At 46.2% G+C, this 17,450-nt stretch overlaps 1 protein-coding gene and 1 long non-coding RNA gene across 5 annotated transcripts in view; one reads left to right on the top strand and one right to left on the bottom strand.

Moving 5' to 3' along the window:
• The window catches only part of CACNA2D3 (calcium voltage-gated channel auxiliary subunit alpha2delta 3), a 943,155-nt gene that overhangs the window by 439,056 nt on the left and 486,649 nt on the right, over nucleotides 1–17,450 (bottom strand). For 3 of the 4 annotated variants that reach the window (XR_008546971.2, XM_016941319.3, XM_016941320.4), the window contains exon 10: nucleotides 5,554–5,643. Coding sequence is in view for 2 of the 4 variants with exons in the window: in XM_016941319.3 (XP_016796808.3) it covers nucleotides 5,554–5,643 (90 nt within the window). In the remaining 2 variants the exon portion in view is untranslated. Of the gene's footprint in view, nucleotides 1–5,553; nucleotides 5,644–5,817; nucleotides 8,792–17,450 lie in introns of those variants that run through there. The other variant, XR_010155611.1, reaches the window with a different exon arrangement.
• LOC107970657 (uncharacterized) lies at nucleotides 9,579–17,288 on the top strand. The gene is made up of 3 exons (XR_001713365.3): nucleotides 9,579–9,809; nucleotides 9,963–10,269; nucleotides 16,961–17,288. It is a non-coding gene; the product is annotated as an uncharacterized LOC107970657 (long non-coding RNA).

Below are 17,450 nucleotides of genomic sequence, written 5' to 3'. Positions count from 1 at the left end.
GATCCTGTCTTTAGCTGAGCTAAGGAAAAGTCTTCCAACGCTATCATTATCTTTATTTTACAGGTAGGAAACTAAGGCACAGAGAGATTAGCTAACTTGCCCCAGGTCACACAGCTACTATCTGACATAGCTGGGATTTGAATCCAGACCATCAAGCTCCAGAATCTACTCTCCAATTTAGCACACAATATGGCCTTTCAGTAATACAGGAAGATCAGTAAGCAAATGGATAGGTGGTGGGGCTCCAAAAGTATTAATCTCCTCCTCCTGCCTCTACTTCCTCCATCCCTTTTAGGGTTTCAGGGTCACAGGGGAGTCACCAGGGCTGTGATCCTGAGGGTGAGTGCTCCTTACATGTGGTGCCCCAGACACTTTCCTCATGTTAGTCCTGGCCCTGGCAGCCACTCCTGCAACTCTGACTGCACATGTGCAATTGAGTTAATGAGCAGACACAGCCCCTGACACTGTCACGTTAGTAGGTAGAAACACCTGGAAACTCCGCTATCACACCACAAAGCTTTCCACGCGACCACTATTCTACTGTCTTTATCAATATAACTTACTATTCCAGAAAATGCTTGCCCAGGAAGGTAAAACTCGGAAATAACCTCATTGCTTATTCCAGGAACTTCTTGAAAGACCCATCAATTCTTCAATAGAAAGCATGAAAGGACAATTTACACCCTAAGACTGAACCCCTGACCTCAAAATCTTTCCCTTGCTATGTTCACCAACCTCAACAGAAATATTAGGATTCTTACCTGATCCTAGCCAAGCCCCCTCCCTCATCTCCCATTAAAAGGTCCATCTTCAACCAAACTTCAGTCTCAATAAATATCTGGACATTGTCCTTCCAACTCTGGGAAGCTGCTAAGACTCTGTCCTTACTGCAGAAGAAAAAACAGCCTTGTACCCTGGTCTTCTCAACAGGTTGTTCTGGAGATGTTCTGGGGAGACTGCATTAAACACAGCTTCGCACCATTGAATAAACTCAGCAACAAGCCAATGCATAAAAGTAATCTATGCTTCAGGTCACAGAAGCTTCAAAGGGAAAAAAACAGAATACTCTAGGGCCATTGTTCACAAACTCATTTGAAAACATCCTGGAAAAATTTTCCCAAACACATGGAAAGAAAGAGAGGAAAAAAGAAGATATCTGAATAATGTGGACTAGAATAAAGAGCTGCCAGGAGCTGTTTATTTAAAAACAGTACTTTCTTCTCTGGCTGAGTCCCTGGTATTCTCTGCTGCAATCTGTAGCTGGAGAATTTTGAAGAATGCAATTAAATTCAAATGGTTTGATGAGTAATATCTTTTCTCTTCATATTTGTCTAAAACTTTTTTTTATTGAATAGCGAGAGTGATGAAAGTGTTTTCCATAATAATAACAATGACAAGGGCCTGATGATGAACTACAATTAGCTCAGTGATTCATCAGTTAGCAGTGAAATTTTCAATGCATCCTGACATTTAGAGCATTTGGTTGTGATTAACAGTCTTTGAAATGTCACCGAATTTTATTTAATTGGCTAAGAAAAAATTTTAAAAGGTAATCACTGCAAAGATCACATTCATCGCCAAAAATGATAATTGCAGTTGTCACATGACAAGGTAGATGCTAACTACTGTAGCAAACTGGCTCTGTGTTCTTACAGAATCTAATGAATGCAGCAGAGATCAAGAGCTTGAAAGGGCTTAGAAGTTTTTTTGAATGCTCCTTTCAAAGCCATTTGTATCAAGAACTGCAAGCCTTTAAGTCATCTGAGCAAATACCGAAACTGAAATGCAGGTAACTGTAAAACAGAATTAACTCCATTCAATTATAGTAACCTCTGAACCATTCTAAGCTCCAGCCACGATCACAATTTTAAGCACGTGTGTGTGTGCGTGTATATGTGTGTGTTCAAGAAATAACTTTTTATTTCATATTGACTTGTAAAGGCAGGCATAATACACAGGAAGATAATAATATCACTTAAAGGTCATATTGATGAAGTAGAAAATATTAATAGACAAAGCTTCATTTTCATGGGAGATTAACCACCTCTGTGTTTGTCAAAGAGTTTAGCTATTTAAAAGCTCACTGGCAATAGATGATATGAAATGTTTCTCCCTATGAGATAAATGTGCACTCAAACAAATATAGTGTTAACCGCCAACCAATCTCAAGCTGGGACATTTTGTAACATTTATCTTTGTGTGTGTGTGTGTGTGTGTGTGTGTGTGTTTGATGGAGTCTCGCTCTGTCACCCAGGCTGAAGTGCAGTGGTGCAATCTCAGCTCACTGCAACCTCTCCCTCCTGGGTTCAAGCGATTCTCCTGCCTCACCCTCCCGAATAGCTGGGATTACAGGCACCTACCACCATGCCTGACTAATTTTTCTGTATTTTTAGTAGAGACGGGATTTCACCATGTTGGTCAGGCTGGTCTCGAACCCCGGACCTCTGGTGATCCGCCCACCTCAGCCTCCCAAAGTGCTGGGATTACAGGTGTGAGCCACCGTGCCTGGCCTATCATTGTGTTTTTTAAAAAACATTTATTCGGCTTTTTGCTTTCCAAGATCTATATTCAGCTCATCTGGTTATCTGACTGACCAGACTCCAGAGGTATTTTTACAGGGGTATGGAGGGTTTTCCTATTCAAAAATGCTTCCCTCACAAAGATTCAGGGTAAAAAAGTCCACCATGTGTTGGTGATTTCTCTGGGTCTTAATAGTCCCTGTGAAACTGTGAATACACCTTCTTGGAGGATACAATATTATGCCCCAAAATGTGGTTGGTGAGCTGTAACTTCTACAAGATGCTAATACGGAGATGATGGTATGATATAAAGTGTTCCTGGGTTAGTAAGTGTGGGTAAACACATTTTTAAAGGTTTGTTCACTGCAGGACTTCTCAAGGCCTTTGATATGCGCAAGTACCTTGTGAGTCTGCAAGAGGAGGATGGCATCTCCTCACCTTGACCACAACCCCCATGTGGGAGTACCTTGGCAGGCCGGCATTAAACTGCGCATGCTATGGGAAATAGTGTCTTAGGAGGGTCTGAGAACAAAGGTGACAGATGGAAGGGATGGACAGAGAAAGGGTACCAGGGAAAGCAACAGAAAACAGAGGAAGGGGAGCAGACACTCCTAATGACTTGGGCAAAGAGAACCAAAGCATTTGTAGTGGGAGCTGTGTCTAGAGACCTGGGGTCTCAGTGGTCACAGAGGTGGCACTTCTCACCCAGCCCAGCACTGCTGAAAGGGAGCCAGGTCCTGCCTCATCAGGCTGAATCTCAACCCCACGAGAAAGGGACCACCAGGACCACCTCATGGGTGTGTGACATGCACAGCTGCACAAGATTACACTGAGAAAGCTCCGCACTTGGTTCAACGCTTTGCTACCATTACCTTAAAATTCTCAATAACTGTGAACAAGAAACCCTGCAAACTCTGGCTGAGTTAGGCTTCTCAGCCCAATCTGCCTTACTCCAGGGGCCACAGACTTAACCATACAACAATCTCCTAACCCTTTCTCCTTCGCCACTTAGGCCAGAGAACAGGGAAACAGAAATTCACTGCAGGGAAGACTTCCAAACAAGGGACTCCACAGCTCAGAGAAGTCTCCCCCTGCTCTGGCCACTAGGTTTTTGAGATAAAAGGAGAGGGAATTTTCAAATTGTGACAGGTCTTTTCAATATCACCACCTGGAAAGAGCCTGCTGAGATGCAGGGACCCAAGCCCTAAGAAGGCACCTGCCCAGCAGCCTAGTCCTCTGTCCTCGCCGGCTGTGTCACTAAAACTATTACTTTGCTGTCAACAGAGATGCACTGTCCAAAACACGGACTCTTACATAAATGTTTACATCCTGTAGCCAACAGCCCCTTGGAGCTCATGAGGTGACTGGGGCTTTGGATTTGTACTGAGGAAGTTGACTTGGCACCTTCTCTCCTTATTTTTCTCTTCTCCTCTGCAGTCATGACACTGGCTCAGGACTGAGATCTAAACAGTCATCTTCGTGGCAACAGGTATTATTGGTAAAAGAGAGTCTAGAAATTAGGGCCTAGCCTTTCTTGAGAGGCCAGTATAGCTGAGTAGTAAAAACTCAAGTTTTGGAGTCAGGTGTAACTAACCCACAATCCAAGTTATGAACTGTGGAGTGAATGACTCACCTGCCTGGGCCTCTGCTTGCTCACCTGCAAAATGACAACAGCCTGCCCTACAGAGCTGCCTGCAGACCAACAGCAGCAAGGCCTTGGGAGTCTCTGCTGGTCTCCCAGCTCCTGCTTGACACCTCAAGATGATGTTGCTCCATTTAGTGCCTGTTTGTTCTCAGACTATCCCATGCCTTCTTCCTGCAAACCACTGCTCTCAAGCTCCCCAACAGTTTGACAAGGATCATACAAAGGGGAAAGGAAGCAAGGAAAGAATCAAGGTATTTCTAAGCAATTTCTCTACGCTCTCAGGGGATAGGCATTTTCTGGCCGTGACTATGTCTCCTCCATAGTTCCAGCTTCCACAGGACAGGTCCTTCCCTCCATAGTCACAGTTCTTCTTGGGTAGCCTCCTCCACACTTCTGAATGGCCCATCTGAATGGCCACAGTGACTCAGCTCTGATGTCACCCCTCCTGCCTGTTGTACCCCCTGCCCTAGAGAGGAGATGCCTCCTGCTGATGCTAATCTGTGGATTGCTTCATTCTCTGGTTTCTCAGCTTTTCCATCCCTTATGCCATCAATTGCCCGAATTAAACTCCTACTATTTAAAATACCTAGAGTGGTTTTTATTTTTCTGCTTCTTAACATCTTCACTGCTATCTCCCTAGTCCAAGTCACCATTATCTTTACCCAGATAACTTAATGGCCTCCCTGTTATTGTCCTTGCCCTCCTAGGGTTGCTTCTAAATACAGCAGCCAGAAAAATGCTGTTGAGTTCAAAACCATGTCATTCTCTGCCTAGACCCTCCAATGGCTTTCCACTCCACAGTCAAAGCCCTCATTAGTGTCTCTATGACGCTACACAATTTGGCTCCTGCTGCTTCCATGGTCTCATTCCCTAGCATTCTCTCTTCCCCACTGTGCTCTGGTTTGACCTCACTGGCTGGCATCTGGTTCCCTAGATGACTTAAATGGCCAGCCAGTCTCACTCTCCCATCCCATGCCTATAGATCTGCTCAGTGTCAGCCAGAGCTGGCCCACAATTTTTTTCTTTTTCTACTTTTTTTTGAGACAGAGTCTCGCTCTGTCACCCAGGCTGGAGTGCACAATCTCGGCTCACTTCAAGCTCCACCTCCCGGGTTAACACCATTCTCCTGCCTCCACCTCCCGAGTAGCTGGGACTACAGGCACTCGCCACCATGCCTGGCTAATTTTTTGTATTTTTAGTAGAGATGGGGTTTCACCGTGTTAGCCAGGATGGTCTGGATCTCCTGACCTCATGATCCGCCCATCTCGGCCTCCCAAAGGGCTGGGATTAAAGGTCTGAGCCACAGCGCCCAGCCTGGCCCACAATTTTCTAAAACAACACCCATCTATTCTCCAAGGGATGAGAAAGGCAAATCAAAGAGGAACTTACATCACTCAGAATGTTGAAGGCCTCATTCAGAGCTATATCCAACATTCCAATTCCTTTGGCGAAAAGTTTGTCCAGATGCTCCCTGAAGTGCTGAAACAACAAAGCAGAAAATCCATTAGTGTCTGTCCTGTTATGTGAAACACCAACCTTGAATGAATTAGATGTACGCCATGGCAAGACCAATGATTGTCAGATCCAACCGGTCATAATTTACTTTTTCCTTCTACATTCAAAACATAAGAACTTACTCAATGTAAAACTTACCTTCAATATTCATGGTTTAGCTTCAGTTACAGTTTAGGAAGAAAATCAGCTGAACTCTGGTGAAAAGCATTTAATTCATCTAAAATTGCCACTTTCCTCTCCCGTTTCATCATTGGTGACTCTTTTCCTCTCCTACCCCTACTCTCCCGCTCCTGATCACATTTAGGACTCTGCATATGCACCCCTCCACTGGGAACCCACTCTCAATCCATTCCCTGGCTCTCCTGCCACGCTCTCTCCCACCCACTTTTCACATCTCATATGGGCATAACCCTCTTCCCACCGCATGACGTATTCTCAGAGCACCAGCCTCTAAGACTAGCCTAGAATGCTTCCTTTGTGACTCCATGCTGCCATCAGGTACTCAGATCCACCTTTCACTGAGCACTGCATAATTAAACTCTGTCCCCACCTAAGACTGTGACATTTCTTAAGATACGGCATTACTCTGTCTTCATGTCTACCACATGCATAATACACACAGAAGGGGCTCAATAGATAGCTCTAAGGAGCAAGGATAAAGACTGGATCACAACATGAAAACTGATTATAACAAGAGAGACACAGGCTAGAAATCCAGAAGAGCTCCAGGGAATAAGGAGAATGGGAGTGAGGCTCTTCCAGAGTAGGCCCTAAGACCCTTCTGGCTCTGCAGAAGCTCAGCATTAGCTAGAGATTAAAGGGGACTAAAGAAAGTAACTGCGAAACCCCACACGTTTCTGCTTCCCAACAAAGGGGCAAGAGCGAATTCAGGCTCATGCCCAGGAACAGGTCAGTGCACACAATGCATGTCCAGGAACACATGCATGTATGAGTGACCCAAAAGCCCACACCCACGGTGGCACCACGGCCTCGCTTTGCTTTCCAGTCACTGCATTCCGAACCCCTTTCTTTTTCTTTTTTTCTTTTTTTTGACTGGAACCATGTGCGCCTTTATTAGCTGAGCCACTGCTTGAGAGGGATGAAGCGGGAGGAGTGGGTGGCCCCGATGCCGGGCCCGCCGTGTTTTATGGGCTTGTAGGTGATGGAGAACTCGCCCAGGTAGTGGTCGATCATCTCGGGCTTGATCTCCACCTGGTTGAAGGTCTTGCCGTTGTAGACGCCCACCATGCTGCCCACCATCTCCGGCAGGATGATCACGCCCCGCAGGTGCGTCTTCACCACTTCCGGCTTCTCCACGGGCGGCACCGCCTTCTTGGCCTTGCGCAGGCGCTTCAGCAGGGAGTGCTGCTTCCGCCGCAGGCCCCGGTTCAGCCGCCGCTGCTGGCGCGCACTGTACAGCGGCATCAGCCGCTTGTAAGACATGTCCAGCAGCTGGTCCAGGTCCACGCCGCGGTAGGTGAACTTGCGGAAGGTCTGCTGCTTCTTCTGCTCTACTTCTGCCATCTTGCCGGATCCTCAGAAAAGAGCTCTCTGGTCCGCGCCTGCGCAGTTATCACGAAACTACCCTTGCTTTTTCTATTGAAATGGTTTATTTTCTCCCCAAAGGCATCCCCACTTTTGTCCGCTGGGAAAACTGGCTGGAGGACTCACCAGGAGGGAGAGGAACAGGAAGAATGAGCTCATGGAAAATATCCACCCATGATTTCCTTGCTAAGGAGTGGCTTGCTTTCTCTTACCACGCCCTAACACCCAACAACGCCCCAGGCATGCCATCAGCACTCAGATGGTGAAACCCATTCATGATGTGTCTAATTGGCCACACTGCTTAGGACCCCCAAAATGATCACGGAATCAGAATGGATCGTAGAGACAAATCTTAGGGCATGCTGATTGTTTTAAGATGCTGCTCTGTCTCTCCTTGGGTCCCCTCAGAAGCAGTAGGAGCCCCCAGTCATTGAGCTGGGCAGAAGATTTGCTCGCAAGATGGTGCCAGTGTGAACGCCAAAGTTTGGGTGGGTTCTTCATGGTAAAAACCTTTGAATGACACCTGGGCCTAACATGAATCGAGGCTGAATTTGAAACTGGTTGCTCACCTTGGGCACATATACAACCCACAAGACCCTCTTCCCTGGCCCGCTCCACTGTCATAGCAACCTTCCTTGCCCTCTGGCCCATCAGAGCAGCCACCATTATTGAAGCCTGCCTGGTGTTAGGCCCTTAAAAAATACAGTGCAACTGAGTCTTCATGACAATCATGTGAGGTTCCATCATCCCACTTTACAGATAGAGAGACTGAGAACTGTGTCCAAATACACACACCACCTAGTTGCCTGGCCCAGGTTTCAATCCAGGTCACCTACACCTACTCTAATGCCCTTCTTCTTTCTGCTAATATACCTGTTGTTTCTCTAAATTAGCAAAATAATTTTTGTTTTCTTTTTGAGCACCTTGTATGCCAGGCACTTGCCATGGGCTTGACATATACCTGAGCAGTCTGGCTCCAGAATGCTCACTTTAATCTCTGCTCCTGGGTGGGAGCTAAGTCTTCAGGAGATGATCAAATGGCTTGAGTGATGGGGGAGAGGAATCCTGAGGGCCAGGGAACTAGGCAATCTCAGGGTGAGGAGCCAAGCTCTGTGCGTCTCTTTTCTTCCTGCCCGATTCTCAAGGCCCATCAGGATGCCAAGTGCATGGCAGGTCCTCCAGGAATGCCTGGTGAACAAATCCAGGCAATTAACCGAGTCCAAGGAAGCCAGGCGTCCCAGCTGTAGTTGGGCAGGAAGGGAGTCTGCCTTCACCAACAACCCCCCGGTGGAAATCAGGCTTGTGACCACCATGAGGACTTAGGCTCTGAAAGTGTCAACACATGGTGGTCCCCACACCCTCCTGCACCCACCTAGGGACACGGAGCATGATGAAACACCCATCACCCAGCTCACTGAAAGGCTGGTCATTAACCAGCCCTAGATTCACAAAGCTGTGGCCAGACTCTGCCTTTACAAGTTCATTCTATTTGCCTGATGTCATTTCTGCCAAATGCCTTAATTGCACTCAGTCACACAAGTTAACACAGCATTTTTTTCTTTTTTTTTCTTGAGACGGAGTAGTCTCGCTCTGTCGCCCAGGCTGGAGTGCAGTGGTGCGATCTCGGCTCACCGGAAGCTCCGCCTCCCGGGTTCATGCCATTCTCCTGCCTCAGCCTCCAGAGTAGCTGGGACTACAGGCGCCCGCCACCACGCCTGGCTAATTTTTTGTATCTTTAATAGAGACGGGGTTTCACCGTGTTAGCCAGGATGGTCTTGATCTCCTGACCTCATGATCCACCCGCCTCAGCCTCCCAAAGTGTTGGGATTACAGGCATGAGCCACCGGGCCCAGCCTACACAGCATGTTTTTAAACAACCTGCACAACATTTAATTTTTCTTTTCATCTCTGTGTAGCTCATGTGGCACTTCAGGCAATGGTTGCTTTTTTACAGTTGGACATTTAGATCAAATGTAACAACATGTTATCGAGTTCCCTTTAATTCGCTTTTATAACAAGGTCAGTTGTGATTTTGTTTCTTCCTGGTACATATCTGGTCCATATATTAGACGGAAAAACTATCTTCTCAAGTTAAGGACTCCCAAATGATGCCACCAATAAAGGACTCTCTGTGTTTGTTTCTCCCTCCTCTCTCTCTCTCATGTCCAACTCCCTCTTCTCCTCCTCCACACCCTGACCCAGATCACCATCCTGGTCTTTGGAGCTTCATTTAGCCCTATGCCCAACTCTCCTACACAAAACCAGCTCTTGTCTCCCAGGGAACTGCCTCCCATGATGTGTCCTCCACTAAGAGCTGCTCTGTCCAGTTAGGTAGCCTTGAGCCACATGTAGAATTTACATTTAAATGTAATTATTAATAAAATTACCTAACATTAAAAATACAGTTCCTCAGTAGTGCTAACCTCATTTCAAGTGCTCATTAGCCACATGTGGCTAGTGGCTACTGCACTGGACACTGCCAATTAATGAACATCGCCATCATTGCAGGAAGTGCAACTGGACAGCACTGACCCAGAGACAGGGGTTAAAATGGACCTTCCTTCCTATCAAGCCATGGACTAATGGTGAGTCAGAGGAAGGTCTAAGACCTGGACCCAGGGACATGTGTGAGTTTTGCCTGCCCAGCATCAAGTCCCCTTCTTCTGATTTTCCTTCTCCCACCAACCCATAATTCATATGATTGGAGTGAAGCTAATGTCTCTCTCCCTCCCTCCCAGATCAAGGAGTGGGACCATTTATCAGACCTGTCCAGTCTATGAATTCCACCCCAAGGGCCACAGTTGTGCACGGGCATTGAGCCAATCCCTGGACTTCTGCTGGCACGTGGGAGGAAGGACTCTCTCTTTCCATGAGGATTGCTGAGAGGAAGCCTAGGGCTGCCAGCAATCATCCTGCCACCGCAAGGGAGGTGCACACCTGAATGAAGGTAACAGCCGCAGAGAGCAAAGCCCACATGGAGGAGCCAGGACAGGATGGAGACAACAAGGCTTGAGCCCCTAGATCCGGGCATGCCTGGCCTTTTAGGTAAGTGAACCAATACCTTTGCTCCTCTGCTTAACCAGTTTTAGCTGATGTGGGCCACTTAATTGAAAAGATCCCTTATGATTACCACAACCAAACCAATGACCCTGGCTGCGGAGACCATACCTCGTGAAAGCTTCCCCTGCATTAAAATGATCTTCCTCTTCTCCCCTATGCCCCTCCTCCCCTTCTTAATCACAGCCATCGTATGGTGCGATCGGTTTACCGCGCCTGTGCTAGACTGAATACAGCACTTTATACACAGCAGGCTTTTGGTGCTCGAGGCTTTAACAGCCAGTGCTTTGACGACCCATGGCACGGAGGAATTTGTGATTTTGCTGATGATCAATCCTAACCATGTACACCCCAAGGGTAGTGTCTGGAAGCAAAGGAAGGGGCTGGCTGACTGCCCTGCATTCTCTTCATCACTACAGATTTATTTTTCTCTACTCCCAGTTGTGGTCGTTGTAAGATCCAGAAATTGTTATGTTTAATGCCATCATATCATTGTTATTGTGCGGAGGCAATTGGTATACAGGCCCTATGAACTCTGATTAAAAAAAAAAAAAAAAAAAAAAAACTGGCCAGGTGCAGTGGCTCATGCCTGTAATCCCAGCATTTTGGGAGGCCAAGGCAGGCAGATCACGAGGTCAGGAGATTGCAACCGTCCTGGCTAACATGGTGAAACCCCGTCTCTACTAAAAATACAAAAAATTAGCCAGGCGTGGTGGCAGGTGCCTGTAGTCCCAGCTACTCGGGAGGCTGAGGCAGAAGAATGGCGTGAACCCGGGAGGCAGAGCTTGCAGTGAGCTGAGATTGCACCACTGCACTCCAGCCTGGGCGAAAGAGCGAGACTCCATTTCAAAACAAACAAACAAACAAAAAACTGAACTGGGGGTCAGGAGACTGAATTCCAGTGCTGGTTATACCATTTACCAACTGAACCCCTGAGACAAGTGGCTTTAGTTCTCTGGCTTCAATTTTGCCTGCTGTGAAATGAGGATGGGAAAGCACCTGAGTAGTGGGTGGGGTAGTGAGAGCATCAGTGCCTCAGAACAGCAGGCAGGACTTCCTTCCAATTCCTGCTCTGACATTCGCCCTCTCTACAAGCCTGAGTAAGACACTGCCTTATCTGTGCCTTCATTTCTCTCTGATACTTGGTGGTACTGGGTTGACTTCTCCCTGGGGGACCCGAAAAAAGAAGTCATCTGAAAGAATTTTGGTGACAGAAAAAAAACGTGAGACTTTCATTTCATATTCACTAAAAGAAAGGACTGTCTTCAACATGTGAAAATTAAAACAGACTACATCTCCAACGCTTTCTATGCCCACTTCCTGGGTTGCAACTTTATAATCTAATAGACCTTGGAAAAGGAATTATTTTGCCCTTCGAGGGCCAGGTTTTCTCAAATGGATAGAGACACGTAGCTGACTTCACTGACCCCAGGACCCGAGTGCCTCAAGGGCACAGCTACAGAACAGAAGGCTCCAGATCGCCCAAGTCAGGGAGACGCTCAACAGCCGTGTACCAAAAGGTGGCCAGTTCTCATTATTTTTCTCAATTAAAATAAACCATTTATTGGAAATGGTGACAGTTCCATTTTATTATTAAACCTCAATAAAGGAGGAGGGTGGCTCTTTATCTTTGCTTCAAGCGACTCACGCAGCATATGCTGCTGCCCAGGAAAAAGCCTCGCTTCCAAAGCAATTAGTGCAGCTTAATGCCTGGGGAGATGAGCCCACGCTGGCGCCACCACTCCCTGTGCCCAAATGCCAGCAGCATGGCCACATCCGCTTATCTCTGACAAACAGCCACAACGTTCAGGCCAGCAGAGGATCCTGGTGAAATAAGCCTCTCCTTCACCAGTATTCAGTTTAGCTGAATCATACTGATGACTCTCTGTGATCACAGCAATCATGTTTTTTTTCCTGTCTATGTAATTATAATAAATGTTTGAGTCCTTCCTGTTAAGAGCAAGGTGTCAAATGGACATCAGCGGACAAAACAAGCCCTTGAGAGCTGGTGGTCCTGGCTGGGAGTACAGCCGCTATTTGGAGGGGAGGCTAATAGCCATCTATCAATGACACCCATCAGGGTCATTCGAGTACTGCAGACATGAATTTCGTACCCATTAGGAGTGGACAAAGGTTGTTGCAGCAACTCCACCATGGGAAGGCTTCAGAAGTCACGTCACCAAGCCCTCCAAGGGCAGCCAATACTGGCAAAGTGACAACTGTATGCTAGGCATCACGTGCTTTTTGTACATTACTTTGCTTGATCCTCCTAACACCCCTAAAAGAAAGGTACTATTACATTCTTATTTTACATGTAGGCCGAGGACACTAGAAAGGTCAAGACGGCAGAGTGGGTTTCAAAGTGCTGAGTCCCTATGCAATAGGGCCCCTTCACAGTGCCCAGGGCCCAGCTCTCTACGTCCCTGATAAACTACAGCATGCAGGTGGGTGCAGAGACTTAGGTTCGTGTGCAAAGCTAAGATTCTGTGCAGGGCTGGTTTCCAGGGGATGTGACATATGCAGTGGCCCAGAGTCCCATTTTCAGAAGGACTCAGTGTTTGGTTTAATGCTTTGCTACCACTGTCCTGAAATTCTTTATAATTGTATTTTTTGAATCTGTGATTTGTACGTGAAATCCAGTGGAGCAGTGGAGCATGCCTGTGAGCAGAGGAGACACCCAAAAGATGGTGTCTGCTGCTCCTTGCTGCCCTGTTCACACGCAGCACAGAATTCTGGTGTGTTGCTACAGTGCAGGTATCCTCAAATGGACTTCACTTTAATAGGTCACTTTGCACTGTGGCTGTCAGGTAGCTCGAGCTCACTGGAAAATTAAAATTAAGGCATTAAAGGTAAGAGTGTTCTGTAGAGCCTCTTTCATTTTCAGTTCTGTCAGTAAACAGACACAGGATTGCCTGCTTTCTCCTAAAACAGAGATGTGGCTCCTATCAGCCTAAATGACGAGCAGGGTCCCAACAGCCATGTCCACCCTCTTCTGACGCCCAACTCCTCAGTGAGACTTCCAGATAAGCTCACGGGGTTCTGTGGTCCCACTACTACTGTGCTCCAAACCCAAAGTGCAGAAGCCCATTTTTCAGAGGCTCAAAGGGTGCCCACACCTGTCCTCCCCGCTGATTTAGATATTACACCACAAGATTATCTGATGTAAATCTGGACACTTCCTCTTGATCTAATTCCTCCTGACGACACACACACACCCAACCCTAACCTCAACCTGGGATGAGTCTCTCATATTCCCATTTAGTCTGAGAACTCCCTTGGCTGACTTTTACAGCCTCTTTGGGGCAAATCTCTCAGGGATGTTAGGGCAGTGCAGAGCCAATATATCTTGTAGGTAAGGCACATATCTTGTGACATGGCTACCACCAAGCCTAGGTTCCTGTAAATCAGACTGTCATTTAATTCCCGTGGGAAGCAGTGACATGGTATTTCTCAAAGAAGAAAACAGAATGGCTGAAGAAAGCTGGTAGGAAGGAGGCAGGCCCAGCTGTTTGCAATTTGGGGGAGACAGTACAGACACTGATAGAATGGCATCTGAGCTATTCCCCATTTCTCCTTTACGTGTGTGTAACAAATTGATGTGTCTGAAGGTAGCAGCTGTTTAATGCCAGTGCCAAATTAGAGAAAAGATCGATCTCCTGGATGTGAACAATGAACATTATTTCATCCAGGTAGTCAGATTAGCTACATCCTCATTTCAATGGCAAAAGCACTAATTATTTCATGCAGGATGATGGTGATGAGCTCAGAATTGGTGATTCTCTACAATTGGGAAATACCTAAAGTGGAACGGCCCCTCTACCTAAGCAGTGCACATTTCCAAGTAACTGCTGAGAGGGAGGGACATGATGATTACCATGCCTGTGAACAAGGCCAGCTCCAAGAGGAGCCGTATTATGTGAGCTCATCGTCCTTCTTGTGAGGTCATGTGGACTTGTCAGTGCATCTCAGGGAACTAGGCTTTGCAAACCCCTGAAAGCCTGGGAAAAGCTGAAGCCCAGTGCTGCATGGACAGGACGCCTGTGTTGTGTTTCTGCATGGCATGGCAGTGTGTGTACACAGTAGGCCTCACCCTTCACGTCTTTCTGAAATTTCCAAAGGTCTCCATTTATCCTTTATGAACTTCATGAAAATCTTGACTTGATTCAAATGCGTTTCTTGGAGGAAGAATGCTTTCAGTGGCTGCAGTGTGCCAGGGTAGACAGAAGTCAGTTTCAATTCATTACAAACACAGTGCCAGCTCTGAGGATGCCTCAGCTCAGAAGAGGTACGTATTGATAGCCAACACCCAGGGTAATGTGATGCTGACCAGTGCTGTGGGTGCCAGCGCACTCGTCTGCATCAAACCATCACCTCGCAGTCACACCTACAGTTCTTTGCACTCAATGCAAAGCTATGGCCCAGGATGGCGGGAGCAGCGTGTGCTAAGACACAGGTTAGGAGTCATATTCCCCACGCAGTGGTGGCTACATTCATTTCTGGGAAAGCTCAGCAAAGAAATGTGACCCCAGGGACACCTAAATTTGGACTTTTTCTGTATGAGCACTTGGAAGATTTGTAGCATTTTATAAAACTTGTATTCAATTAAAATGTGTTTCAATGATCTCTGTATTTTGCCAAGCTTAATTACATATGGGTATTAAACTTAATTGTCTGAATTTCTTCCATTCTTATTCGAGTCTGTGAATAAACAAATACCCTGTAAGGCACTGTGTGTGTGTGTGTGTGTGTGCATATATATATATATATGTATGTATCAACATTAATTTGAACTTTGACCAGTCCCCTACTAGTGAAAGTTTAAATTTTCAGTATTTTATGTTTTCAACATTACTATAGTAAACATCTTTGTACTCACATTGTAGTGCATATGTGTAGTAAGATAATTATAACAACCTCATGGAAGATAAAGAATTGAGTCAATAATTTCTTCATTTATACCATGCAGAGTGACTGTGAGGACTTAATAAGATAATGTAGACAGAGTGCTTCATACAGAGTTCAGCATATAGTAGGTACTCAGTAAACACTAGATCTTATTAGTAGGGCACCTGTGGCTTACAATCCCTTATGGCACTGTATTTTTAGTCTATTAAAGTATCCAAGTTGAAATTCTAGAAACAAACAACAACAATTAAAAAAAAAAAAACCCCAAACTCTACATACAGAAAAAGGAAAGTCACTGGCTCCTAGAACGAGAAGACTGGGAGTGCAGCTGTCTCAGTGAAGGGAGGGACAGGGGACCCAGTGGTGGCCTCAGGGCTCAGTCTGTCTTCTCTATTATATCTCCTGGCTCTACTTGGTTTCATTCCCCCAGCAAGCTCTTGAGCACACAGCTGCCTACATCAGTGGTCTCACATCCTCCTAGCTCAGCCTGCCCACTGGCAAGAGCTATGGTTGCCAGATAAATATAGGATGCCCAATTAACTTTGAATTTTGGATACATAACAATGAATATAATAAAAATGTATTCTTTGTTATCTGATATTTAAAATTGAGTGCCCTGTTTGTTTGTTTTGCAAAATCTGGCAACTTTACCCAAGAGCAGTTTCAGCAATATTGCTATCAGAAAAGTCCCCAGAAATACTCTGATCAGGCCAACTTAGGATGTGTGTCTGGGCCTGAGCCAATCAGGTGGCCAGAGAATGGGACCTCTGACTTATTCAGGTCTGGATCGCATCACCACATCTGAACTTGAGGGTGTGGTGGGGAGAAATGGGGAAAGTCCTACCTGACTTCACCAAATGGGTTTTCTAAGGACAGAGGGATTTCATGTAAAGGATGAGAGAGAGAGGTGCTGGACAGATAAGAACAGTCGACTTATAAGCAGCTTCTCAGAAGAGGTACAGCCTTTTAGTGGCAGTAGCAAGGTCCATATTCTAGAAAAACACACTGATGCAGGCCAGGGTAGCAAAGGTGTGCCAAAACACGTGCACTTCCACATGCATGCTCTCACTGCACTCATTTCCTCTGCAGCAGCATGTGGGGGCAGACATACATGTAGTGAGAAGATCAGATAAAGAAAAAATGGTAGCTTTTCCCAGGGATATCACAATATGCTTCTTAAAAGTTAGATAAAAGAGTTTCTAGAAAATAGGTGGTCCAGGGATGTTTTCAGGCCCAGCAGAAAGAGAATGCCCAAGACAGAAGAGAAGAGACTGCTACCATCAACTAATATTCTCTGGGTGCCCTCTACACACCAGCCTTGTCTCTGAGTCCTCATGAGTTCAATCCTCACAGCAATCCCCAGACAGAAGGTAGGTACTCTTATTACCCTCCTTTTAAGAATGAGAGAATGAATTCACATCACTTGACTAGGTCTCACAGCTAATAAATGGTAGAGCTGGAGTTTATATCCAAGCATTTGGTCTCTAAAAAAGTTTTTTTGCCAGAAACTTTTTATATTAGAAATTTTTAATGATCAACTCACAGCCAATCTTGTTTTATCAATATCCTGACACCATCTACATCGATGTCCCTTTTGGCAGCCAGCCTCCAAAATGGCCTCCTATGATTCTCACCCACTGATACGCAGACCCTTGTGTTGGGCCCTCTTACATTACACCAGGGGTTGGTGTCTGCAACAAAGAGAATGTCATAGAAGTGATGGTATGCCACCTGCAAGATTACGTTGTAAGTAACACTATGGCTTCTATCACAGTTGCTCGTCTGATCTCTATTGGATACTTCCCTCTGGAGGAAGCCAACTGCTTTGCTGGAAGCAGCCCTGGGGAGATGCCATGGAGTAAGAAACTGAAGCTTCCAACCAACAGCTGTCAGGGAACTGAAGTCTCTTTCCAAGAGCCATATGAATTAGCTTAGACATGGATCTTCCATCCTAGCCAGCCCTTGGAAGACCAGCCCCCAGCCTACATCCTGAATGCAACCTCACTAGAGACCCTGAGCCAGAACAACCCAGTCAGGCTACTCCTGGGTTCTTGAGTCCAGGAACTACATGAGATAATAAATGTTTGTTGTTTTAAGCCTATGGTCCCCAATCTTTTTGGCACCAGAGACTGGTTTCACGGAAGACAATCTGTCCAAGGACAGGGGTATGGGGAGGTACCCCGGGATGGTAGCGGGGCAGGGCGAAGGATGAAATTGTTCCACCTCAGATCATCAGGCATTACTTAGATTCTCATAAGGGGCAG

This window comes from Pan troglodytes, chromosome 2 (assembly GCF_028858775.2).
Source record: "Pan troglodytes isolate AG18354 chromosome 2, NHGRI_mPanTro3-v2.0_pri, whole genome shotgun sequence".
Classification (NCBI taxonomy): Eukaryota; Metazoa; Chordata; class Mammalia; order Primates; family Hominidae; genus Pan; species Pan troglodytes.
This window is presented reverse-complemented; position numbering and strand designations above follow the sequence as displayed.